The 25,459-nt window shown below is 35.5% G+C and overlaps 2 protein-coding genes, 1 long non-coding RNA gene and 1 pseudogene across 3 annotated transcripts; 2 read left to right on the plus strand and 2 right to left on the minus strand.

Annotated features, from left to right (window-relative positions):
• Nucleotides 1-1,514: 1,514 nt before the first annotated feature.
• LOC129238932 (uncharacterized) lies at nucleotides 1,515-2,075 on the plus strand (annotated as a pseudogene).
• Nucleotides 2,076-9,479: 7,404 nt separating this feature from the next.
• Nucleotides 9,480-10,510, minus strand: LOC129236169 (uncharacterized). The gene is made up of 3 exons (XR_008581631.1): nucleotides 10,293-10,510; nucleotides 9,839-10,159; nucleotides 9,480-9,784 (listed from the first exon to the last, which is right to left on the minus strand). It is a non-coding gene; the product is annotated as an uncharacterized LOC129236169 (long non-coding RNA).
• Nucleotides 10,511-15,880: 5,370 nt separating this feature from the next.
• Nucleotides 15,881-16,780, minus strand: LOC129235619 (uncharacterized). Its single transcript, XM_054869549.1, has 2 exons — nucleotides 16,519-16,780; nucleotides 15,881-16,455 (listed from the first exon to the last, which is right to left on the minus strand). Exons 1-2 carry the CDS (start codon nucleotides 16,681-16,683, stop codon nucleotides 16,057-16,059), a joined length of 564 nt encoding a protein of 187 aa, XP_054725524.1. The 5' UTR covers nucleotides 16,684-16,780; the 3' UTR covers nucleotides 15,881-16,056.
• Nucleotides 16,781-18,623: 1,843 nt separating this feature from the next.
• Nucleotides 18,624-21,203, plus strand: LOC129243726 (pyridoxal phosphate homeostasis protein). The gene is made up of 5 exons (XM_054880975.1): nucleotides 18,624-18,860; nucleotides 18,923-19,138; nucleotides 20,404-20,551; nucleotides 20,606-20,847; nucleotides 20,939-21,203. Exons 1-5 carry the CDS (start codon nucleotides 18,771-18,773, stop codon nucleotides 21,020-21,022), a joined length of 780 nt encoding a protein of 259 aa, XP_054736950.1. The 5' UTR covers nucleotides 18,624-18,770; the 3' UTR covers nucleotides 21,023-21,203.
• The last annotated feature ends 4,256 nt before the right edge of the window (nucleotides 21,204-25,459 follow it).

Here is a 25,459-nt window from a genome sequence, read left to right on the forward strand (position 1 = left end):
GAAGACTTTAAACTTGTTTTAACCTTCAACCCATAGATCCATTTATGTTTTTGCATTTGTTCGCATCGTTTGAGGTCAGTGAACAGTGTTTATTGATTTTGATTTAATTCAAAAATATCATCCATATACATCCATACACATACATATATGTAGATATATGTACATCAAAATAATAAATCGGTAGCCCTCCAACCCCCCGCCGATACAATGGGAGCAGGTCACATGACATAGTGATGCTTTTGTTTTGGCTTTTGGAGACGAATTCTGTAATGAAATGCAAGAGTTCGAGGCACAGAAATCCATTAGTTCAGAAAAATGTTAGAGATATTCCAGCGTCAACAAACGAGTATACAGAACGTCCCAAACGCAAGTATGTTTTTATAAATATGTAAATATTTTACATTTTATACTGAGGCTTTATTAGAAATAAACCAAATTTCCATTAAGAGAAATATGTTACACATCATCTATACTATAAAGGTGAATGTCTGTCTGTACGTTGTCCGCGCATCACTACGAAACGACAACACCAAATGACGTAAACATTTTTATGCATTCATATTTTCACCCAATGAAGGTTATAGGCATGCTTTTATGATGGAACTCCCTTCCCACAGCCCCCAGGCCGCGCCACCACTCTCATTCGTCACTAATAATCGAATATTTGCTTAAATTTAATCTAAAAAATCTTAGTTTTTCCTATTTCCCACCATTTATAGCACACTCTAGACTTCATAATCCGCATAAGCTGTTCAACTGTGACCCAAATGCAAAGTTCAAAAACGGTTCGAGATAGAAAATTAATAAAAATAATTTTGCTTGATATTTTTCTGATTGATTGTTTTGGTTTTATTCAACGAGGCATAGCAACGGATGCCGGGTATTGTAATATTATGGTTATTAATAAAAAACTATTTTCTATGAAATTATTGTTTGTAATTCTTTTATATACATATCCTAAGTCCCTCAAAACTACTCCTACGCGAGCGGGGCCGCGGGTTAAATTTATTATTTTATATTATAATTTCCTTTACTCTAATTTATTTCCCAAAAAAGTATTCACTGCCGTATATGTATGTTTCCTAAGGGTATTCATTTAAGCGTATAGAAAGCACATAAACCTCATAAATTGTATAAGTTTCCGCAGTATAAGCCAGCTGTCACAACTTGTATAAAAATGAGACAGATTTGCTCTTTGATTTCGTTGTGCGAATGGTGCACATCAAAACAAGAAACTCTGCCGAGTTCTCAGCTGATGTATCGAATATATTGTAATACTTTAGTGTCCTTTCTTTTGTTCATTAAATACCTTTCTTATCTTTAAAAATTTGAACAAAAAGTGCAAAAGAATGATTTGTTTTAGCCACCGGTGGACTGATTCGGATACTTCGCAGTCATGTCCGATTCAGTTGAGTAAAACCTTGAATCTTTCGGGGTAAATATTTAAAGCTTAGAGTAATTGGCAAACGTAACCATCTCGATTTTTACAAAAGCTTTATGAAAAAATTAAAGTGATGACACCAATAAAAGAGCCAAATGCTTGGATATCGTGGTATTCATCTGTCATTACCTGGAAAGAGGGCACAGACTCTCTGTTAGCCAATGGGAACGAGGAGAGTATAATGTCCAACATAAAAAGCATTTGCTCTAACTGAGATCTCTTAAAAAAGATTTTCGCCCAGCGAACGAATATAACTCCTGCTATTGTTTACGAAAGCTCGAATAGCTTCCAAACCTTGACCAATTTCCTCATCAAAGCTTTTATTTCAATGAAACAGCCGAATCATACGATCTTAAGTATTCAGATGATGCTTTTGAATCCGCTTCTACGCATGCATCTACGCTTCAAAAGGACGCCTGCAAAACTTCCATTTCCCAATTCCCATTTCATTCTGTGGTAGTAGTTTTAAAAAAGCGCAATCAAAAAAGTCTGCAACCTCCAGCGCAATGAGCTACTTGATTGCCGTTCAAGAAAAAACATTTAATTAGAAGTACTAAAATTAGAATCTGAAAATGAAAGAGAAAGAAATAAAGTGGAGTTAAAAAGATTGAGATGCAAAATCAGACTGCGATAAGAAGAATAAAACGGGAAATGGATAGGCTCATGACTTAAGCTTGTAAACTTGTTTAGTTAATTATGAAGAAATTTTTTATCTAATTTTTATTTTACAGTTATTTTTTTTTTATTCAACAATAAAATAAAAGTACGCCCTGGGCCTTGGACAGCTGTCTAAACTTTCGTTCCGTTCACATGCCCAATACAATGAAATCTTCTCAAAAGTGTTTTCGTTGGTTTAATGCTATACAAGGGAACTAAATAGAGTTCAAGGATAAACACTAAAAATCAGTTAAAAATTACCAACAATTTTTTCAAAAATTTTCAACATCGGCAAATCAAACGTAAGAATTTTTTTATGAAGGTTAAGTAAAGTTTGTTGTTGTTGTTGTTTGCTTTGTTTGTGATTACACTTTCGTTAAACGAATAGTTTTATGTGCACTCGTACGGTGCTTTTGTAAAGCTCCAGCCTATGTTCTATGGCCTCATTATCAATGTCTCAGTTGGTTGACCATATTTCAGTATTTCAATATTTTTATCGTAGTCGAGTATAACAACTCCACTCTTGCAACTGATTTCATGTGCTTCTCTATGAAAATCTGTTTTTGATACTAAAGGGTAGTTAAATTTCAAGGGCCGATGGTGAATGTGAACCACACCTAAACGTCAACAACACCGTTGGACTTTTTCTTTGGGGTTATTTGAAAGAAAAGGTGTACGCCGATAAGCCAGCAACAATTCAAGAGCTAAAGGATGAGATAATTCGGCACATTAACGGCATAGAACCTCAATTATGCCTCAGCTTCATCGAAAATTTGGAGCATCGGATGGAGGTGTGCCGCCTAGGCCGCGGCTTCCATTTGGCCGATATTTTGTTCCATACGTAATTGAGCCATTCCAATATTATCATAAAAAAGAGAAATGACAATAATTTCTTAAAAAAATTGTATTTTATTCAAAATCCACACCGGACCTTGAATCTTAATAACCCTTTATAAAGGCTTTTTACATTTTGCACCGAAAAATAAGTTTGTATAAAACATTTGTTAAAAAATATTTCCATGTACTTATTAGAATGGATGTTATTTTTTGCACGAAGGAAAATAAATTGTTTTCGAAGATTTATAAATACTGTGGGCCAAAATGTGGATTGACCATATTTCAGCAACAAAATTTTGCCCTTGACTTCTTTACGAACGTACATCAAAGGCGAGATAACCATATTTAAACAGCAAAGATTTTGCGAATGTGAATTACAAGTAAAACCTGAAAGTAAATTTAGGAAAGTTTTATTATACATAAATGTTTGTTTTCGGCTGATCTTGTAAACGTGAATGTTAAAAATTATCGAAATAAGGTAAGTTTTGGAAAAAAATGCATTTTGATTTTATTTTAAAGGAAATAATGATAATATAGACATACGTACATATGTACTATACATCTGTACGTGTAGTCCAAGACTTGCACGAATAACAGCCAAACGTGGAATAAAGATGGCATAAATATCTATGTGTGCTTATGCACTATGTCCCACACAAAATTGCACCCTCGTAATCCAACAATTAAGTTGTTATTTAATGCTCCTTGTAATTTTATATTTATGACTGCCCTGGGCGCATACTTGACAAATTGCCCATAATGATTGATGAATTGAAGAGGCAATGCAGAGCAACAGACCAAATTGGTGCTAGGCGTACGTGCCGCAGAAGATAATCACTACCGCCAAGTATGAAACTAGTACAAGTGCAATTTTGCAAAAGGATGTATGTACATACATACAAATATAGTAGGTTCTTGCATGTATATGTATGTATTTAGGAATCCAGAAAATTCACAAGTACGGAAGCTATAAAACTGCGTGTTGGTGGGCAGAACTTTTTCAAGGCCTTTTACGCATCTGCCAGATGCATTCTTCTGCAATGTTTATGCGGACGCATGCGTACGTGAGTTTTGCACGTAGGCCACCACGTCCAACAGAAATATTTGCTAGGCAATCTCTAGGAAAAAAGTCGGAATATATTATGATTTTCTGGTGCTTTTTTGCACATTTTTGTAGACGCCACGAAAATGTCGAAGGTATGGCAACACATATACTTACATAAATACATAGAGTGGGGTTCACTTGAATAGAGGCACTAACCAAATAAGAAGACATAATAATAAATACAGGATTTTTTTTTAAATTTATTATTTAAAGCTTAATAGTTTGTGTTGCCACCTTGATATAAATTACTTTGTAAATACGTTGATGGATGGGGCTGTACAAACTATCCAGATATCCTAATGAAATTTCAGACCAGATCTTTTTAATGATTCGAATTAAAGCATTTTTTTTTCTTCAAATTGTTGCCCAATCTCATAAACCTTACGAACAAACCATCCCCATAGATTTTCAATAATGTTCAGATCTAGAGAATACGGTGGCCTTGCTAAGGTTTAACCGTTTTGGGACGTAATCCAAGTTTTGGCCACATTTGAAATGTGTACAGGTGCAGATCCAATTAATAGATCCAAATGTTTGAAGAATCTCGAGAAAAGATGATTCCAACATAGCTTTATAGCTCTTTCCCGACATTTGGTAGTCTAAAATTTTCAATTCGAACACGCCATAGTACGATATTGCCTCTCATACCATAACACCACCTTCGCGGCTGTGATGTCCACTCACGTACCTTTCCTCCTTTCTTAAGGCGAGGAAATAGTAATTATAAGTATTTGACCCATCCGGATTTAACTTCTTTTCGTCACTAAATACTATTATACTTCCTTCCATTCACGACGATCGTTATTTGTAACAAAACTCCTAGCCCTGTGGTCCCTTACACAATCGAGACGGCGTTCTCTGCAAAATTTATTCAAAAGTTGTTTTTGTTTGTAATTTGTAATTTTATATGCTTCAGATGTGGCGCTTTTAGAATAACCCTTCGAATGGTTGCTGGCTGCGACATTTGCCATTTCTTTAATTTTTGCTGTTGAAAGCGCGGAATTTGATGCAATCCTAAGGATTTGGCAGGTTTCCTTCGGTGTCGAAGTCATCGCAGTTCTGCCTTTGTAGTTCTTGCCATAGGAGCGCTTTGTTTTTCGACCAAGTCCAATGAATGCTTAGGAAACGATCAATTTTCACATCTTTACGAGTGCGCAGGTAGTGTAGGCGGACTGAGTGCGCTGCTGAAGTTTTACTGCTGTGAAATACCGTTAGATGCAATTGTATTTTGATGCATGTTTATATTCGAGCAAGGTACATTCTTCACTTGAATTATCAGAAACCCTTGTGTTACTAGACGAAATGCGGTTGCTTTAATAACCATTTTTTCCATACAAATTGTTGCCTCTAATCAAATGACGCGGACTGTATGTAAATGTATGCTGTATGTGTGTAGATTATGTTTATAGGTATGTATGTATGTACTTGTATGTTACCGATCGTCGCATAGTTGTATTTGAATAAAACCTTGTAATATTTAATTTTAAATCGAATCGAGTAGTTAATTATATTCCATTTGCGACGTAAACCCATTTTTCTTACTACCAGAGCTGGTGGCTCACATTAACATTCTTCGCAATACACACACATAATTAATTTGGACATGCATACCTACTTACACATGTATTTGTATTTTGGCATATATGTATGTATGTATACATAGCTGACAAATTAGTAACTGTTGTCCAGCCTTACGACCAACTATTCGAATAAGACACTTTTAATTAGAACTAAGTTAGCAATTCAAATTACACGCGCACATACATATGTACATATGTAGGAATATAAACTTGTATTGTATGGTGATAAATTTAAATATGTATTGTACACGCTGCTAATATACTCATGCATATATTACATTCAGTTATGGCGGTTCGCACTAGTTTGTTTTCATGTGAACTTTTTCCGTTTTATGCCTATTTGGCAAGTTTTCAGTTAGCCTTTTAATGTCAAACATGTGGCACTAACTCAGATTCACTCAGTACAGTTTTCGAAACGGAAATTCCAGTTGCATGCTCCAAAAAATAGAGCGTCTCTTATTTGGCTTAGCGATGCAAGGTTTTACTGAGGTTCACTCGTGCCTCGAATTTTTTTTCAATTAGTAGCTAAATATTTGTATTACTTAAGCACGTGGATATGAATATTTCATGGAAGAGCAGAAAGCAAACAAATCAAATATGTTTTTACAGCTAATTTTGCTTTTGAGTGACTTCTTAAAGCTAACCAAAAGCAAGTCAACATATTTAGGGGGTTTCTCTAAAAAACGCTACTTACAAGGCAATCTTCATCGATGCGTCGATAATCCCATACGTCGACAAGACCAAATACCTGGGCATAACACTTGATGACAAACTGCGCTGGAAAGCTCATTCAAGAAAAAACGCGAAGCTATGTGTATTACCTCATTGGTAAGCACTCAAACTCATCAATCCGCTACAAATTAATCATTTACAAACAAACACTAAGACCGGTTTGGATTTAAGGTGTACAATTTTGGTGATCCGTCAAAAGTCAAAAGTACATCAACTCTATCCAACGTCGACAAAACGAAATCCTGCTCGTATAGTAAATGCACCGTCCTATATAAGGAATAACTACCTTCATCGTGATATTGGTGTACCAACTGTGAATGAAGTAACGCCGCAATTTGTCTTTGCTCACAAACAACGACCAAAAAATAATGTCAGCTTCTTAAAACAAGTTAAAGTATCAAACGAAAATATCTTATTAGTATCCTTTCATATAAACAGGTGCAATTGTACAACGCTTCCAAAAAATAAATGAGAATCGTTAATTCAAAAAAAAGAAAACAAAGAGTATTTTGAATGATGAAAATCTTTATTTTAGCCTTCGCGTTTGATTGCTTTTCTGTTCGTAAACTGGAGCTGTCCAATTCAGAAGTGCGAAATATGATTGACTTACGACGCCATTTGCAGAAATTATAAATTTTCCTATAGAGTGATTAATTTTGTGCTACACATATTCCTTATATTTTGTAAACAAGTCGTTTATCTAATATAAGTGAGAATTTTCAGTAGTTCTTGAAACTGACACTTTCTATTTCGAATAAAAGCAAAACCAGTTATCTAATACTTGCATACAAATTATGTTAAATTCTAAAGAAGTAGAGGAATTTAAAATTGTTCGCTTCAACATTTTGTAACCCAAATAAAAGGATTTGCCTGATCTCCCATCGGGCGCATCCCAGGTGGTGGATAGGGAAGCTCTGACATCACACGAGTGGCTTTCCCTGATGGGGTGGGTTCAACACTTGTGTACGAGATGGTCAAACTCAGAAAATGAGCCCGGCAAACACTGTTTTCGCATTTTCACGGATAGCTCCAGGACCGAGCACGCCTCTGGCTCTGGGGTCTACGCGGAATCCAGCGGGACAAAACTGCATTTTGCTCTTGGAATGCATGCATCTGTGTTTCAAGCGGAAGTGTATGCTATTCAAGAAGTGATAAGCTTTGTTGTGGAAAACAAATGGAGAGGCAAATCTATATGTGTCTGCAGCGACAGCCAAGTTGCGTTCATGGCCTTAGACAGCCCCCCCCAACCACTTCAAGCGTAGCCGAGTCCGGTAAATCCAGTCGGTAAACATAATAGCCTGTTGCTAACCTGGGTCCCGGGACACGTGGGTATCGCGGGAAACGAGATCTCTGACACTTTAGCTAGGCTAGGCTCTGAGGCCAACTTTTTTGGCCCGGAGCCCGTTCTGCCACTCCCTTCTGCAGCCATCAAAGCCACGGTTAGCAAACGAGGGACTCTAACCCACAAGCGAGCTTGGCAGGCTGCAGATGGACAAAACTGATGCCACCTGTCATGTCCGACCGACTGTCGCAGTTCCTCCTGCCTAAGCAGAGGCGACTATAAGAGGCTGGTTGGACTGATGACGGGCCACTTTCTATGGGCAAAGCACATGGAAAAGGTGGGCATTACAGACAGTGCGCTCTGTGGAGAGGAGGATGAGACGGCGGACCACTTTCTGTGCAACTGATAGATTTAAAGAAAATTAAAAATTAGTCTGTCCCGACAAAAAAAAAAACCCAAATATCTGTAGTTTTGTTGTTCCATACAACACTCGAGGTATTTCTGAAGCACGATAATTTTGCAATATCTCACCATAGTTCCATTATGGCAACACCAAATCGAATTTTTTTTGGAAACTTTTTCATAATTATAATCACTGGCTGAAGAAAGGAAGTATAACAAAATAAGGATGAAAATAATTAAATATAATTGTAAACTTAAACAGAGTGCAATTTCTCGAACGGATGCACTCTCTCCACTTGAACCGAACATGAAAAGGGCAATCTGCAATTGCAATTACAAAGGGTGTTTCAAAAGCGACGCCTAAAGGTGTGGAGTGAATAATCCCTAGACGTCACCTTTTTTCATGTCATCTTTGACATTTTCACGTGAGCCGATGTATAATTTTACACAAGAGAACAACGCGTTCGAATTATTGAAATAATTATAAAAATTGTCGATGTTTAAAAACAAAATATCGCGAAATTCCTGATTTTTTTGGTGGAAATAATCGTCCGAATAAGACTACAAATCAAAGGCTGGTGAAAAAGCTTCAGCAAACTGGTCCTGTGGAGGAAAGAAACCGCACTGGCAAACCAAAAACTGGTCGCCCTGTTGATAATATTGCTGTTGTAGCCCAAAGTGTTACTTCCACCATCATGAACAACATCGACATCTCGACGTTCTCAACAATTTGGCATTCATGAATCGACTGTTTGGTGGATTTTTCCTCTAGACGTGCCATGGTGGACATTTAAATGATGCCATTTTTCACATATAGTTGTTAAGAGACTTATTTTGAGTAAAAATAATGAAACCTGAAAGAATATACATTTTTACATCTAGGAACGTCTGAAGAAATACCCTTTAGAGGGATCTGTGGAGCACTATTTTTACTCAAGAAGGCCTTGTCATCTCTGACAAGCGATAAGATGTAGTTGAACTCTTTGAAATTACCCTGTATACTTAGTATCAAATCCTGCGTTTTCGACACATAAAAATGAGTGCTCGCCGATTCGTAAAAGTAAATCTGATATTCTTCTGCCTGCCTGCATTTATGCCAAACTAACGATGTGAAGGAATCTGGCGATTTGCTTCAGCATAAAGATTCTTGCTTATAAATTCAGGGCAGTTAATTCTGTGTTCGCTACCTTCGATGAGAACCTCTCTGTACACAGTTGACAACGGATAATTGTTTTCCAATTAAACACAAATAATTTCACAAAACATCAGCCAACTATTATAAGAATATCTAAGAAATAAGGAGCTAAACAAAAGGAACAATTTGCCGACCAATTTTTATCAAGACTTTTTCACTTCTTTTGTTCCATTCTGTTACATCCTTATACATTTTATTTTACATTATTTTTTCAGTGAAAGTCTCGCCAACCATTTCGCAGATTGCTGAGTTCAAATAGACAAACAGTTAGACAAAGTTTTTAAAAATAATCACAACTATTTTTGGGACAGCAAAAGTAATTTATCACCGCCCTGAAGTTTCATTATATCGTAGTGTAGATTTCTTTTGCAATTATTGCACTTTACAAGCATTTTACCGTCTGGAACCAGTACTCCGCTTGCGCCACCTTGTACCGGCGTAGGTGTCATCGCCGTATGCTATTTGCTCACATAATCATCATTGTGTGACGCACATCAGTGAACCAGTGGGGTTAGTCTTCTTCTATTTATTACCATATATAATTTAGCGTTACCTGTAATTACCATATACTCGTAATTAGGCTCCGTTCATACTCATTTGCTCTTACTTTGCATTTTGACATTTTCTATATTTTCTTGCACCACCTCGTGTCGTAGTGTTGTTGACAATTGTCAGCCACAACTTCGTGTGCTTGTTCTTGAAGATTGTATTGAATTGTTTCATGACTGGAGCACTACTCCACTACTCTACTCTACCACAGCTCAGTTCCGCTCTGCTGCCGAGCGACCATAAAGCCATCCAAATTTACGCTTTGGGTTGATTGTTTGTTTTTGGCACTGTGCTCCTACGCGCCAAATTTTGTGCAATGCGCACTAATTATTTATTTATAGTTTAAGTTTGCCTTTTGGCGCTGTTAACGCAGATATTTCTATATGTATGAATAAATATGTATGTTTGTTGGTGCATGCATAGGTGACATTTTGTGTTTATTAAAAAATTAATTTGGAAAAAATGGAAGAGGAAAAACTCAGAAACAAAAGCAAAAAAGGCAAGTAACTTACATCCTCCAATTTGCAAATTTGTTTCGTCAGAAAAGACTCATAATACCTCAGCTGCTTCAAGGTGTCTAATTTTGTTCAGAGCGATAACTCAGTATTTTTCTGCGTGTAACGAAGACCTTCATGGGCAACTCGACGGATAAGACTCTCAGAAACGTGGAGCTCTGCCCTCCTATTCTCGGCGAATCTTATGAACGAATGAACGGGTGTCCTCAAATACCGTATGCACCCTGTATATAAGAATAATATATTTAATAACTTCATTGTGCGTGGCTATCTTATTTGTTATGATATTAAAGAGCCAGTAATTAAGTTTCTAACAAAATGAATACAACTTCATTATCCACATATTTACCGCATTTTATTTTTTCCTTAGTTTTTTAACTACTTTGACAAAAGTAGAAATTCGAGTATCAACAGTTCAGCGAGCATAAATTGAGCTTAAGTTTCTTAGTTTACGCTATAAGGTGTTCATCATTGAATATTTTATTTCAACCTACCCCAACTTAACAATTAATTATTTTTCATAATGCGCATATGGTAGATCAAATATTCTAAGATCTCGCCAAATACCAAAAAATTAATCTGAGATCTAGTCTTAAAATGCATATCACAACATCTACTAACAAATACATGTAAATGTATGTGTAATACATATACAAGGTGAAGTCCAAAATAAACAAGGCTGAGCTAAACTAGAAACGACAGGAGCTTTGTTCTAATAACTTCGAGTTTATTTATTCAAAATAGTCCCCTCTGCGCGATCTAAAAGCTTATCGAAAGAGTGTTTCAGGTAATTGACTGGAATATCTTTCAGAATGTCTGTACAAGGCTTTTAGATGGTTTCTATGGACACAAAACGTTTTCCTATCATAGCCAAATGCAATTTTCCGAACAGCCAGAAGTTAGAGGGAGCCATATCAGGTGAATACGGTGAGTGATTGGTGGTTAAAATGCGATTTATAGTCAAAAAATCAGTCACAAGATGGTGCAGTCGATGTGATCGTGCATTATCATGCAATAAACGCCAGCTTCCTCCTTCGCGGTATTCGAGGCGAATTCGTCGAATGCAATACAACAAACTCCTTGTTGACAATTCTCTTCGAATCGTAAAAACAAATGAGCATCGACTTGATTTTTGACTTCTCCAAACGCGATTTTTTGGGTAATGGCTCGTCTGGGGCCTTCCATTCGCCACTTTGACGCTTAGTTTCAGGTTCATGTTGGAAACACGACGTTTAATCACCCGTTATAATGTTGTAAAGGAAGTTCTCGTCTTTTCTCACCTCTTTAATGAGGTCTTTCGAATGTTGAATTCTGAGCAGTTTTTGGTCCTCAGTTAACTTGTGCAGAATGAAACGTGCACAGATCTTTCGTAAGCCCAAATGATCAGTTACAATGCGATAAATCGCTGTTTTCGAAATATTCAACTCCGATTCCATGAATTTCAACGATGATTTCGGTTCATTTTCGATTAATTTACGAACAATTTCGATGGAGTTTTCGGCGATTACTGATTTTGGGCGGCCCGTATGTTCATTGTGATTTATGTCCTCGCCACCCTCTCTAAACCACTCATTAACTCTGGCACGAGATAGACAATCATCGCCATACACTTTTTTCATCAATTCAAATGTTTCAGTAAACGTTTTACCAATTTTAAAACAAAATTTGATATTAGCTCTTTGTTGCAAACTCATTTTTGTACCGATGACGCAAACATATTGACACTTTAGACGCAGTAACTGGAAGTCAGCTAGAGATGTAACTTCCAACGCACTAACCCATTAAAAATATAGCATCATCAAAAGCATTCTTATGACGCCAGTCTTATTTATAATATTTTGGACTTCACCTTGTAATACAAGCCAGAATTTGCTCGTGCACGTGAAACCAAAAGTGGAACTAAGAGGTGACGCTGACATCATCTCGCCTGTGAACCGCGAATGACAAACATAAAATCTTCTTAATTTTCCACTGAATGCTTTCGACTGTAATTTTACTAATATGATTATTGCAGCTAATATTACATTGCAAAATTAATTGAAGTTGTTTGGCTGTTTTGTCAAAAATGGGGTCATTAGGCAAGCGACCAAAAATACACATGTATAAGTATATGAACTTATTCTACTTCTGTGACACACAAGAAGATTTGTTACTCACTACCGGGCTATTCCGTATTAACTGCACCAAAGTTTTGTACATTTTTTATACCTTTGATTATACCCTATGAGCAAAAAGTACCGGTATATATGTACAAAACTTTTGGACAATAAAGTTAAAGGCTAAAATTATTATCCGGTGGTTTTTAAGACCTTGAGAACTCACAATAAAATGATAATACAAAATCGAAATATTTTTGGAGTTGTCTTTTTAATATAATCTGGTAGATAATTTCATGACTTTTATTTTTTTACGATATCCGTCATATGTCCGCTTTGGCTACGAGTTTCTTGGTCCATGCGATCAGTCCAATTGTTGACTACTTTTCGCAATAAATCTGGTCGTATGGCGTGAATGGTGGTTTCAATATTGCCATAAATCGATTGTTAAGAGCGCTGATGGCTACTAGCGCCATCTTGTTGGCACCAAATATCGTCGATGTTAGCTGATTAATTTTTGGAAACAATTCATCAGCATGGCTCTCAATTCGGAAGAAATAAGGACCGATGATGCCACCAGTGCTCTATGAGCTTCGTGAACAGGTTTTTTTCTTTTTCAAAGAAAATTTCCACAATTTTGAAGCGATTTTCTGGAGTTAAACGATTCATGATGACTTGCCAAGCCTTACTGAAGAGAAATATTAGCACAGTTTGCCATTCTCAGTTGTTAAACCATAGTTATCAATATCGACTGTTCTCAGGCAGCTAAAAAAACTCCAATATTTCGTAAGCAAAAAAAAGGTTTCTTTAAAAATATGTAAATACTACGACTTTCATATTCACGATTTGTTGCTGCTTACAAATTGTGTTGAATTAATGTGACAACTTGAAACAATAAAAGTAATTTCTAAGTCGAAAATCCGTCGTTATGAACTGTTAGAAATAACCGAGATCTTGTGATTTAACACCTTGTGCCTGTTTTCTTTGGGGCCACGTGAAAGAGAAAGTCTACGCCAACAGCCCAGGGTCAAATCAAGACCTCAAAGATGGAATTCGTGAGGCTATCGAGGACATAGGGCAGCCACTTTGCAATTCGGTTATGGAAAATTTCATGAAAAGGATATTATCCTGTAAGTGTGGTCGTGGTGGTCATTTGCCTCATGTTATTTTCCACTATTAACCGCATACCTTCCTCTTTATAATGAAAGAAACATCCGACCATTTATATTAAAAAATAGCATTTTCTTTTGAATATCAAAATACCACCTTTTATTGGAAAACACTTTATGTTAAAAGTATGCGAGTAGTTAATTCATGTATTTTTAATATTTTGCTAATAACTCACTCAAGAAGTGAGTTTTATCTTGATCGTTTTTCTAAAACACACAAAGGTTAACTTTTTATAATCTACTTACAAAGAAATAATCTTTTTTGAAAATAAGGTACAGATTTTGGAACCTTCACGTTATTTATTGCACGTTATGGTGGGAATGCTAATGAAACAGATGTGGCAACTCAAATAAAAAACAAAACAGAACTTTATTTCGAGCATTTAAAAATATGTATTTAAAACAGCGCTCAACTGTGCAGCAGATTCACAGAGTGGTTAACAATCACAGATGACTTCCATTAGAAGAATTATTTCATTCCCGTATATTGCAAAAGCAATTGAGTATGGCAAAAAGGACTTCTTCATAGGCTAAAAGACGTCTTACCACTTAACATATTTAATATCCTTAAAAGTTACATAACTGTCTGATACTTATTCATGAAATACGACGATGTTTGCTCTGAAATCATGTCAGCGACAGCTGGAGTAGTGGAGTGGTCTGAAAAATGGGGCATCGACGTCAATAAAGACAAAACATCGCACGAAGAGAAAATCTCCAAGTCATCCAAATTAACGGAGAATACACAGAAAAACATTTAAGTGCAAAGTATTTAGGGAAGACGGTTGACTCAAAACTCACATGGAACAGCACATATTGAACAAGAGAAATGAGATGAAAGAAAATTCCAACAGCCCTACTGGCTACTCAAACCTGAGCTTATTTAATAATCAATAATAAGACCGACATGGGCATACGGACTAGAAATATGGGGGACTGCCAGTAAAGATTGGTACATAAGAAATGACAATATTTACCACGACCTCGGCATGCACACACTGAACAGTAAAGCGAAGCAGCAGGAAGCATATCTTGCGGCGACTAAAGCACAAAAACCTAATAGTGTGACTAATACCGGGAATGGAACTTCAACCGAGAAGACTAAAGCGCAAAACACCCGCGGATCTTGCTCGTATTCTAATTATTATATTAAATTTTAAACTAAATACCACAATAATGCTCTTTATTGAAGTTTGCGAAACGCAGAAAAAATCTGTGTTCAAAAACTATAGCGCTAAGCCTATTAGCGATTTGTTCTTCTTAACATAATTTCACATACCCAAGTAAATAACACCCAAAGTTCAAATATGAAATGCAAAAGTCTGGCGAATGTAACAGTCGTACAATCGAATAGCCGTACTCTCTCTCAAATTTGTCTTCATTTTCTTCAAGTAATAATTCAGTTACTTACTCAATGCCTCAATGTAAAAATAGTACAAGTGTGTGTATGTAAATATTGTATGTTGCTTGGGTGGCTCTTCTCGTTTATATATTTATGCAGTTTAGGGCATAATTGTGACAATTATGCCATTTATAGATGAAGGTACAAAAATATTTTTTTATAGTATCGATATGCCAGATGCCCCAATGGCGATGGGATTTGAAGTTTCAGTTCTATCAAAATAAGCTGTGCAATAATTCACTAGCGCCGGGACGTTGATGTCGTCTGTCGATGTAGGCAGTGCATATAATAAATATAAACGCGCGTAGATATGTCGAAGTGTCACAATTTCGTTCATACAGCAATGGCCATTAACAAGATATACCCACACATATGCCTGTACTACACCCATGCACCAAAATGAGCGTCTTTACGAGAGGTTTCTGAGCAAATTTCGAATTTTGGCCTACGTCGTGCGATGGAGCAAATCTTATTATAAACGAGCGAAATCGAGTCTTACCTACTTCTCCTTTGCCAAAACCAAGTTCCATGGGCTATTTATAAGACCCATACAAAGAAGGCCACACAGGTATAAAACATGCGCAAAATACCTACCTAAATTTAATTCTTCAGCTGAACAGGACATTTCTTTTCCCATTCAACTACATTCTACAAGTTAAAACAAGAAATAAGGAAATACCAATGCGAGAAACGATATCATTGAAAATATTGAGAAAGTCTGTGATTACATTTGGCTTCCATTATTACTAGTCAAAATGTAATCCTATAAAATGGCAATTAAGAGTTCAATCTAAATATACTCGGCGGAAGTTAATACGATGACATTTTTTGCTGCTGTAGCAAAATTATTCAACAAACATTCTTTGTATGTTTGGCACTCTTATCACAGGATGTTATGGAATAGAAAGAAAAAAATCCAATCGAAGTACAAATAAATATTTGCAAAACATTTAGTAGCAATTGGTTGAGTATATTTTTGAAAAGGGTTACTAAAAATTCTGAGTTTCCAAACACAATTTCTTCCTTGTATGTTTTTAGGTTTCTTCGGTCACGCAATATAATTTAGTTTTAAGTTTACCCGCAAAAATATTCAATCACTCCGTTGCGTCTAATTGTTCAGTCTCTGCATTGGGAGCTTCTGGGCTTTCAACAACTGCTTCCGAGGTCTCGTTCTTTTCATTTGTGATCTTCTCTTTCGATGCTTCCAAGAGAGTTTTTGATAGAGTATCCTTTTTGGGTAGAGAATCCTTTATAGGAGTGCTGGATCCTTCGGGTGCTTCGGATTCTGCTGTTTGCACCAATAATACATCTTTAATAAGCGTTTCCGCAGTAGAAGATGTCGTTTTTGGCAAATCTACAATAAACGGATAACTGCCCGACTCGTCAATATTTTCTTTGTCCTCGACTTGTGGCGTGAGACCACTCGTGTTGGCAATAACTGCAGCAGCCGCCTCAGAGAGACGATGAGCTGTTTCAGGCATTATGCTTTCCCACTAAAAAATAAACCAAATCATCGTTCAGAAGTTTTACTGCAATTGTGAATTTTCCGTACGTACCATCAAAAATATGCCAATGGTGATCCAGAAAGCTAGTGCCAACACCAGTACAAACTTAGAAATTTCAAAAAATATAAAAGAAATCGGCCCAACTGTTAACTTAATTATGACGAGCCTTAGAAAGCACAGGACTTTTTCTATTCCGCAAGCCATCACGCTTAGCATTTGGGGCTATCACTCTGCCGAAAAATAATAAATTTACTTATTCGAATTTTTTGACGACAAATTATTTGTTGGACTTTTGTTTTTCTAAAAATTATTTAATTTCGTTTTGTTCTGATTTCTTTTGATTTCGAATTCAAATCTTGCATCCACATATGCCCTTTTCCTAAGCAGTAAATTTTAAAATATATGCAATACATGTAAACCAAATAATTTAAGGGGGGACCCTCATTTAGACGGTCGAAAAATGCATCATTTTTGGGAATTTTTTTCTCAGGTAAAATAACTTCAAACGTTTTGTAATTCATAAAGTACTTTAATAAATGTCTTGACTGTCTACAAAAATTTTCGGAGAAGAAAAAAAACATTTTAAGTATGGAAATATACACCTCGTCCATGGCACCTCATTCTATCTGTGTACATTCTAGCGCTCTGAATTTTTTTCTGAAATAAAAAAACCAAATTTTTTTTTAAACTTTAGGATAATACCTTCGATGTGACATTTTGGTTTAAAAAAAAAATGTCGAAATTGATATTTTTTACCCAGTTTTATGTTAAAAGTGATTTTTCATGCATAAAAATTGACTTTAAAATTACAAAAAAATATGAAAATCTTTTTTTTTAAAAAAACACTTAATGTCACATTGAAAACAATTTAATTATCTTTAAAATGAGCTATTGTAAAGCCTGATTGGTTCAATACAGCGTTCTCAATTGTGTACACAAAATCGAAAAATGATGTTTCGAGAAAAACGCGTTTAAGGTTTTGGATACAGGCGATCAGGCCACCCGTCGCGTCCTGTTAAAAATTTTGTCACTCCTTCAAAAATACAGATATCGACTTGAAATTTTGAAAGTATATTCTTAAATAGTTGTAGAATAGATTAAAATTATTTCCAAAAAATCGATTTTTTTGACCCGATAAATGAGGGTCCCCCCTTAAGTCCGTTAACTGAAATTGAAGCATAGTTAACACCCCAGCTAATTCGTATTGTTATGCGTTTCAGGTGCTGATTTGCATTTACGCATTGAAGTATAGAATGGAGGATATTTTATGAAAATTTATTTTAAAATATTAAACTAGGTACAGATTCAAAGTGATTATAATCTATGTAAGTGCTTTAAAATATATTCCTGCCAGTTAATTGATTTCAACACCCTGTACTTAAAAATTTAGTTTCCACGTACTAACCCTCATAGGGTTCGTCAATTACTTCATCCATAAATATTTGCTCGCGCTATAACGTTTAAACAATATGGAAAAATAAGTAAAGTGTTATTATATTTTACTAAATTAGTCTCTCTTCACCATCAAACTTGTCCAATAGTAATTTCTTTACAAAAATTGCGCGTAGGAGATCGTTATAAATATACACAAATTCTTATTGATATCAATGTGGTTATGGATGGTTCTTGATGATTCCGACGCCAGCGAAGTAAACTGGGCAGTGGCTGCGTCAATTTTTTCGTATATCACCGACACATTCTTCATTTTTCCTACCCCTGTTATAAACAAACAACTGGCATCTCTTGTATTACGTCAGCAAATCAGCTGCTTCCTTCAAATTAGCTGAGCGCCTATTAGCGGTTTGGTGTTGGCCACATCCTTTTATTCTGTACATCGTGCAAGAAACCGTGGTTTTTGTATTCGAATGTTTCTAAATTCTTACGCTCATTCGCCTGTTCTCATTATATACGCTCTTGACGTTGGTGTTATTGTTGTATAGGGGGAATGCTGCTGAAGTGACAGTCCTTGGCCGGATATAAATTCGGGTCGTTCCGGTTACGTAGAATTGATTGCCGTGGGAACGACACTCCCGACGTAGGAAGCAGCGGCGACATCTATATATTAAACCGCGCAACGTTTTTCTTTTGTCCTAGACTACCACCAGCTGATAGTTCACATGTTTAAGAACAGCTGATTCACACACTTTTTTGACATTTCTTTTCTATCTTCATATTTTGTTCAAATACTAATCAATTTTTACGGATACGTTTGTTTATTTTTCATGGCTTATCTGGCATAATCTACGCTTTTATTCCAGTATTTTTCCCCATATAAAAAGTAATTAGAGTTCAGATGTGATTCTATGATACGTGCAATGTCTGAGGTGAATGTTAAGGCAGGCATTGAGTGCGTTTTAAAGCGCATCGATGAGGCGCTTGCCCGTCGGCCCACGGTATTGTTTCAATATATTTTGTAGTGATGTAGCATAATAAATTGATATTTAATTTTTCACAGGACCTGGCGAGAATGCCTAAGCCGCAACTGGTTGCAGTCGGAAAAACAAAGCCAGTTGAATTGATTATCGAGGCGTATGGGGCAGGTCAGCGGCATTTCGGGGAAAATTACGTGCAGGAACTGGTGGAGAAGACACAGCATCCAGATATTTTGCAACAATGTCCGGACATCAAATGGCATTTTATTGGCCATTTGCAAAACAACAAAATCAATAAGGTAAAATAAATCCTTAGAGCATTTCCTGATGAGTTAGAGGCACGCAATACTATACAAACATATAATGAATTCACTAGTTGGTGAAAAATTCCAATTTTTCTACCCATTCGTAGTTACCAGAAAACTGTTTTATTGTATTCTATATGATCCATTACACAACAGGGAGTTTCCGAAACGAAAGTCATGACATGCCATTCATCAGTACAGGAAAAGCTAACATAGATGAGCCTAATAAATTATTTTATTATTTTTATTCCATAGCAAAATATTGAAATTATCTCCAGTGAATATATTTGTATAGGTATATACATTTTACTAAAAGTCCTAATGGCTGTGTTGAGTGTTGAGTTAGTGTTTTATTTAGAAACGAATTCTACAAAAACGAATGGAAAATATATAGGGATTAAAAATTCGTAAACAACTAGAAAGCTTTATAAAATAATATAATATTAATATTATTAAATTCAAACAACATAAGGAGATTTCATATATATATGTGTGGATATGTACGATAAACACCAAAAAATATTTTATGCTTACCTGTGAAAACATTTTAATCAATTGTGAAATTACTTAACCAATTCTTAGATTATGCGTAAATATAATATGTATATTTAGCATGTTTGCAAGTAAAAAGATACAATTTTAAGTGCGAAATTATTCCGAAAGGATCGTTTTATTGCAAACGATGTTGAAGTAACGAAAGAAAAAACATAAATCTAATATTCTAGATTTCATTTTAACACATTCATATCTACATACTGTGTGAGGTTATGGATTTAAACCAGAGCTATTGTGTGAGATGAAGGGCTGGCAGACTGAAACTTCTGAGTCCACTTCGTCTCATCTCCACTTAATCTCACTTATCTCAACCAACGGCTGTTTTGACGGAGTAAGTACAGAGGACAAGGGGTGATAGATGAGTTAGATTAAGAGACATGTCAAATGCCGAACCGAAGAAGTTATTCGAGTGATGATGCGAAATTTACTACACAGAAAGAAATTCCATTTGGGACACCTGGACTTTTCGCGTATAATAAATTCCAAAATGCAAAAATATGCATATATTATAAATACAATGTAGCCGTATGCTGTGGATTTGTGTTCCTAAATTCCATCCTTCAATTCCTAATCCTTCTATGCTATCAGTACTGCTCAATTTATGTTTTGATAATTATCAGCTTGTATTTTTAATTATTGATTATTAGTATTTCAAGATAGAGTCCGAAGAAGCAAATTCAATAATTGCTTTATTTAAATTTTAGGTACTCAAACTTCCAAATCTGTATATGATTCAAACTGTCGACAGTGAAAAACTTGCAACTGGACTGAATTCCGCCTGGGAGAAAATACAAGGTGATAATAAAAAACCTCTCCCCGTGCTGATACAAGTGAATACTAGTGGCGAAGAAGGTAAAACATTTCGCAGTTTATTACTAGAAGCTAATAAAAAAATTACTTTATCAGCCAAGAACGGCGTGGAGCCCAATGCAGCTCCAACACTCTACAAATACATAAAAGAAAATCTGAAGAACCTACAATTGGAAGGAGTTATGACCATTGGTGCATTTGGATTTGACTATTCGAAAGGGCCGAATCCAGATTTTATATCACTGATGAGTGTGCACAACCAAATATGCACAGAAAATGGACTTGAACCAAGTGCTGTGCAAGTATCCATGGGAATGTCTGATGATTTTGAAAAAGCGGTATGTTTATGAGTTAAATTTATGTATAAGTATATTGAAAATCATCAATGAATGCGAATGTTACTTAATTTTATGCTCTTAACTTTTTCAGATTGAAGCCGGCAGTACTATTGTACGCGTTGGGACTGCTATTTTCGGCCTTCGCAGCAAGATGACTGGCAAATTGAATAAATGAATAACTAATGTGATGGAGGAGTAATTCAGCATAAAAGTAATACTATATTTTTCCTCAAATTACTTATACTTTGTGCTCACCATTTGGCGCGATTTTCCAAGTGAAGAAAACTGTGTTTTGCTTTTATTTTGAGTTTAGTTCCATGCTAAGCATGTCATTTTTTTTTTTTTTTTTTAATTTTTGTATAAAAAGAATTGTATTCATAGAAAAATATATGTGCATACATATACAATGAGTATTAAACTTGGTTTCACTGCCTCATTTTAAAAGTACATTCAAGTATATTACGGTGTCATACTAATCAAAGTCCGCGACCATCGCCAATGAGGTATACACTGCATTTTGTATGTCTAGTGGCGGCACCGTATACCAGTTTTGGCCCTCCGATCAGTTTTCCATTGGCGAAAAACCAGCTTGTCACGTCTATTCACGCCTTTCGGTCGTTTCAGCTCAATAGTTCGCTTTAAATGCGTTCGTTGTCGGTAGATATCGGCAATTATGCTTTCAGATACAGAGCATAACTTTGTCCCAAGCTTTGACTGCTTATAGCCGAATCCAGTTTCACCGCGCTGCACCCAAGCTTTTTTTCTTTTCATATCGGAGTTCCATTTTTCATCTTCACAATACAATTGAAATAAAAATGACTTGAATTCCACAAATTATCAATGTTTTTTTATATAAATGACCGCCGTACAAGCTCGGTGAAACACCCGGCAAAGGAGTGCCCACGAATCAAATGTATGGAACACAGTTTTTTAACTTTCTTTTAGCAATAAAATTTGTTCTCGTTCGACATGTTTAATAATAAGTCGGATTTTTTTAAATCCGTAAGAACAGATTACGCATTAATAAGGACGGAGTCTCAATAAAAACCCTTTTAAGATATCAATGAGGATAAATGAAATAAAGAGGTTTCCAATAACAGGCGTTAGGTGTTAAACGGGAGAGATGATTAACGATTTTTTGTGGCCGGAATTGGATGGTATTCATCTGGACAACGTTTATTTTCAACAAGACGGCGCTGCGTGCCACACAAGCAACGAAACCATTGATCTTTTACGGGAAAAGTTTCCGGACCGTGTTATCTCTCGAAGAGGTGATCACAATTGGCCACCGAGATCTGGTGATTTAACACCTTGTGACTTTTTTCTTTGGGGCCACGTGAAACAGAAGGTTTGCGCCAACAGCCCAGGGTCGATTCAAGACCTCAAAGATGGAATTCGTGAGGCTATCGAGGACATAGGGCAGCCACTTTGCATAGGGCAGCCACTTTGCATAGGGCAGCCACCCGCCAAGCAGAGTTACTGTAGCTATACTTTAATTTTTTTGTAGGGAAACGCTAAAACGATTTAATCGTGCATCATTTAAAGGTTTGAAGAGCCGTTAGTCATACACAAATTTCGATAATAATTAAAAGGAATTGGATGATACTGTGATTTTTAGATTTCTTACAAAAAATAAACATCACAAAGGCAAGTTGCTATTGTTCAATTTAGATTTAATGCTCATACATAGAGTATATGTACACAATCCTTTTGTACCTTCGTGTACATATACACAATCCTTTGGAGGTAAACCGCAAAAAAATATTTTTATTTCATATTTATTTATTAAGCCAATATGCGGGTATATTTATATGTTGGCAACACATACCATTATTATACGTTAATATTACAGTAGAGTCTCGGTAATATGTCCGTGTCCGTGTCGGTCGACTTGTAATGTCAATTGCTAATTCTGAGTTGATTAATTTGTCGAACTGAATGAGAAGTTTTTACAAAAAAGACCGGGTTATCGACACTACTTCGACAAATTCGATAAGTCAACATGGCCTCCAAAACACTTTTTGGATTATCGCGATTCTACTGTATGCATATGTATGTATGTACAAATCCATAAATATATACGTATGTGGTTTCGAAAATTTAATGCGTCCATATGTTTGTAGGTGTGCTTGCTGTATATGGGTAGCACTCAAATATTTTCTGGGCACCATCAAATGAAAAACAAAATTCAACATACATACATATTTCAATACCCATTGAATCATCTCGCCAACAGTTATTTTGGCCACCCGCCAATGAGGATTTTAAGGTGTTTATTTGCGTTTAGAAAAATAATTTTATATACAAGTAAATGCTTACGTTTGTGTTATGCACTTATATATAGGAATCCAAATATATTTAAATAACATACGTATGCATGTATACACTCTTACTATACATAATTATGTATGTAGTTTATGCAAGGTGCCATATTTTGTGATTGTGAAAACTTTGGGATTGCATTCTGTATCTTCGATCACTGCAATCGATCGCCGAATTGCACGAAAAAAATATATATACGTACATGCGGGTGTTATGTATGAAAGTGATTGGATTTTAATGATCCACGGCATTCACGTCTTTCTTAGTTTGAAAATAAGTATAGGCAAGACATGTCTGAATTGAATACTTTTACTTATTTGATCAATATCAGGCTATCCAATACCCACCGCCCGTTGTTGCTACACCTAAAATGTTTCGAACTTTTAGATAGTGAATTGTCATTTGTATTTGGGCTCAGATAAAAGTATTTGGCTGCGTTGCTTAAAATTAAATTCTATTAAAGATTTTTAAATAGCTTTCGTTGGGCCTAAAAGTAGCACCACGGCAGTCAAGTGGCGGAAGTACAAGGGGAGTGAAATGCCTATTCAGTGGTTGTAATTTTGCTAGACCATCCTTTTTAACTCAAAGTTTAGAGTTTGTATCCATTCGGCCGACATGACCTGGATCTTTATTCGCTGCACTTTGCCTATGTCCCCGTAAAGGCCATACAGCTCATTGTTCCATCGCCTGCATCTGTCTGGCGAGCTTAAAATAGCACTTGTTGGCAAGACCTATACTGTTCGTGCAATCTCAAGACTGACATTGTACGTGATACATATTTATGCTGCTTCCTAAGTAATCAGAAATTGCATCAAGGGCTCTTTTTAAAAAATGCAGTCGACTTTTGCCCCTTCTGATATTAAAATTCTATATTTATTTTCTGGTATTTTTTCTTACATACTTACATATAATTTTATCCATTGATAACCCTTGTCAACCGAAAATTAATTAATACAAAATTATATTCTTGGACATCAATAGACATCTAGTTGAAAGGCTTATTAAAATGCTAAATATTAAATCCATGTTGATAGTAACAATTTGTGAGAAATGCTTCTAAGTATTACAAAATGTACAATATTATATATTTTGGTTTCAAGCACTAATGTTCCTTTCATTGTCTGTTGGTTCACCTAATATCTCATGCAATTGTAAGGGTATTAGGTTTTGAAACTTTTTAATCGGAGTAAATGTAAATTAACCAGATTATGGCTTTGAAAAATTTACATATTCTATGGGTTTTCCCAAAAGTGACAGGAGCGACACTGCAGCATACAAAAATCTTCAGCCAACTCCGAATAGAATACACAAATATCACTCACCCAGACCTTCTAAAAGGAATGGCGGCCCCAACTTGTTCAGCGTGTAAATGTCCACTGTCCATTATTCACATAATAGACAGCGGCAGAAACATCACATTTAAGGGCAGGACAACTTCAGATGTATTAAAAGAGATTTCTCTAGAAAATATGTCAAATAAATTTTTGCTTCAATGCTTTAGATTTTAACTTCACGCAATCAAGACCGTCTTTAGCTAAATTTTTATTCTGTACTTCAAGGCTTCAAATAAATATAAGTAAATATATGTATTGCTTCTAGTCTGTAAGATTGCTGTAATCATAGACTTAAGCAAATAATAAAAATACGTATTATTTTTTATATCAAATTGGACTAGTTTCTCTTTTATAACTTTGTTTGTTGATTTCCTACAGAATTTAGTTTTATTCTAATAATTTTTTGTAATTGAGTAAAAAATCTATTAGCATTATTTCAGGCCTATGGTGTTAGCTACTAGTGCCTTTCACAATGTAATATAATTGTTCATAATAATATTTCTAATAAATAAATAAATAAATAAAAAATACCTGTAGGCGCGCTCGTGGAGGGCATTTAAATGTTGTCATTTTTCACATATAATTTTTACGAGCCGTATTTTGAGTAAAATGAAAATAAATTAATGAAATAAATTAACTTCTAAGAGAAAGTTAAGCGGGATTTTTAATTATACTCACCGGAATGACTTTTTTCAAAAGTTCAGAAGGATATGGTCAAGCTAAAACAAAGTTTCCCTTCTCCATATCTCCGTGTAATTTTTGAGCCAAAATTATGAGATTAGTAAATAAAAATAGAACACACACATATCTACACATGAATCTCCGAGAAAGGCAAGGGAAGGTAAGTGTAAGGATAGGAAACTATGTATATTCTGAGAAAGGAAAGGGAAATTCGGCAAGAATAAAACGACTAAAAAGGTCTATTTTTTATTTGATTTATTCATTTAGTAAATCTA

This window comes from Anastrepha obliqua, chromosome 1 (assembly GCF_027943255.1).
Source record: "Anastrepha obliqua isolate idAnaObli1 chromosome 1, idAnaObli1_1.0, whole genome shotgun sequence".
In the NCBI taxonomy this organism is placed as follows: domain Eukaryota; kingdom Metazoa; phylum Arthropoda; class Insecta; order Diptera; family Tephritidae; genus Anastrepha; species Anastrepha obliqua.

What these genes read in the sequence shown, in the direction of transcription:
- LOC129243726 (XM_054880975.1), top strand. Translation starts at nt 18,771, where the DNA reads ATGATACGTGCAATGTCTGAGGTGAATGTTAAGGCAGGCATTGAGTGC. An exon ending in AAAACAACAAAATCAATAAG is followed by an intron (nt 19,139 to 20,403) that starts GTAAAATAAATC and finishes TTTAAATTTTAG; the next exon opens with GTACTCAAACTTCCAAATCT. An exon ending in GAATACTAGTGGCGAAGAAG is followed by an intron (nt 20,552 to 20,605) that starts GTAAAACATTTC and finishes TTACTTTATCAG; the next exon opens with CCAAGAACGGCGTGGAGCCC.
- LOC129235619 (XM_054869549.1), bottom strand. Translation starts at nt 16,683, where the DNA reads ATGCTAAGCGTGATGGCTTGCGGAATAGAAAAAGTCCTGTGCTTTCTA. An exon ending in CCATTGGCATATTTTTGATG is followed by an intron (nt 16,456 to 16,518) that starts GTACGTACGGAA and finishes TTTATTTTTTAG; the next exon opens with TGGGAAAGCATAATGCCTGA.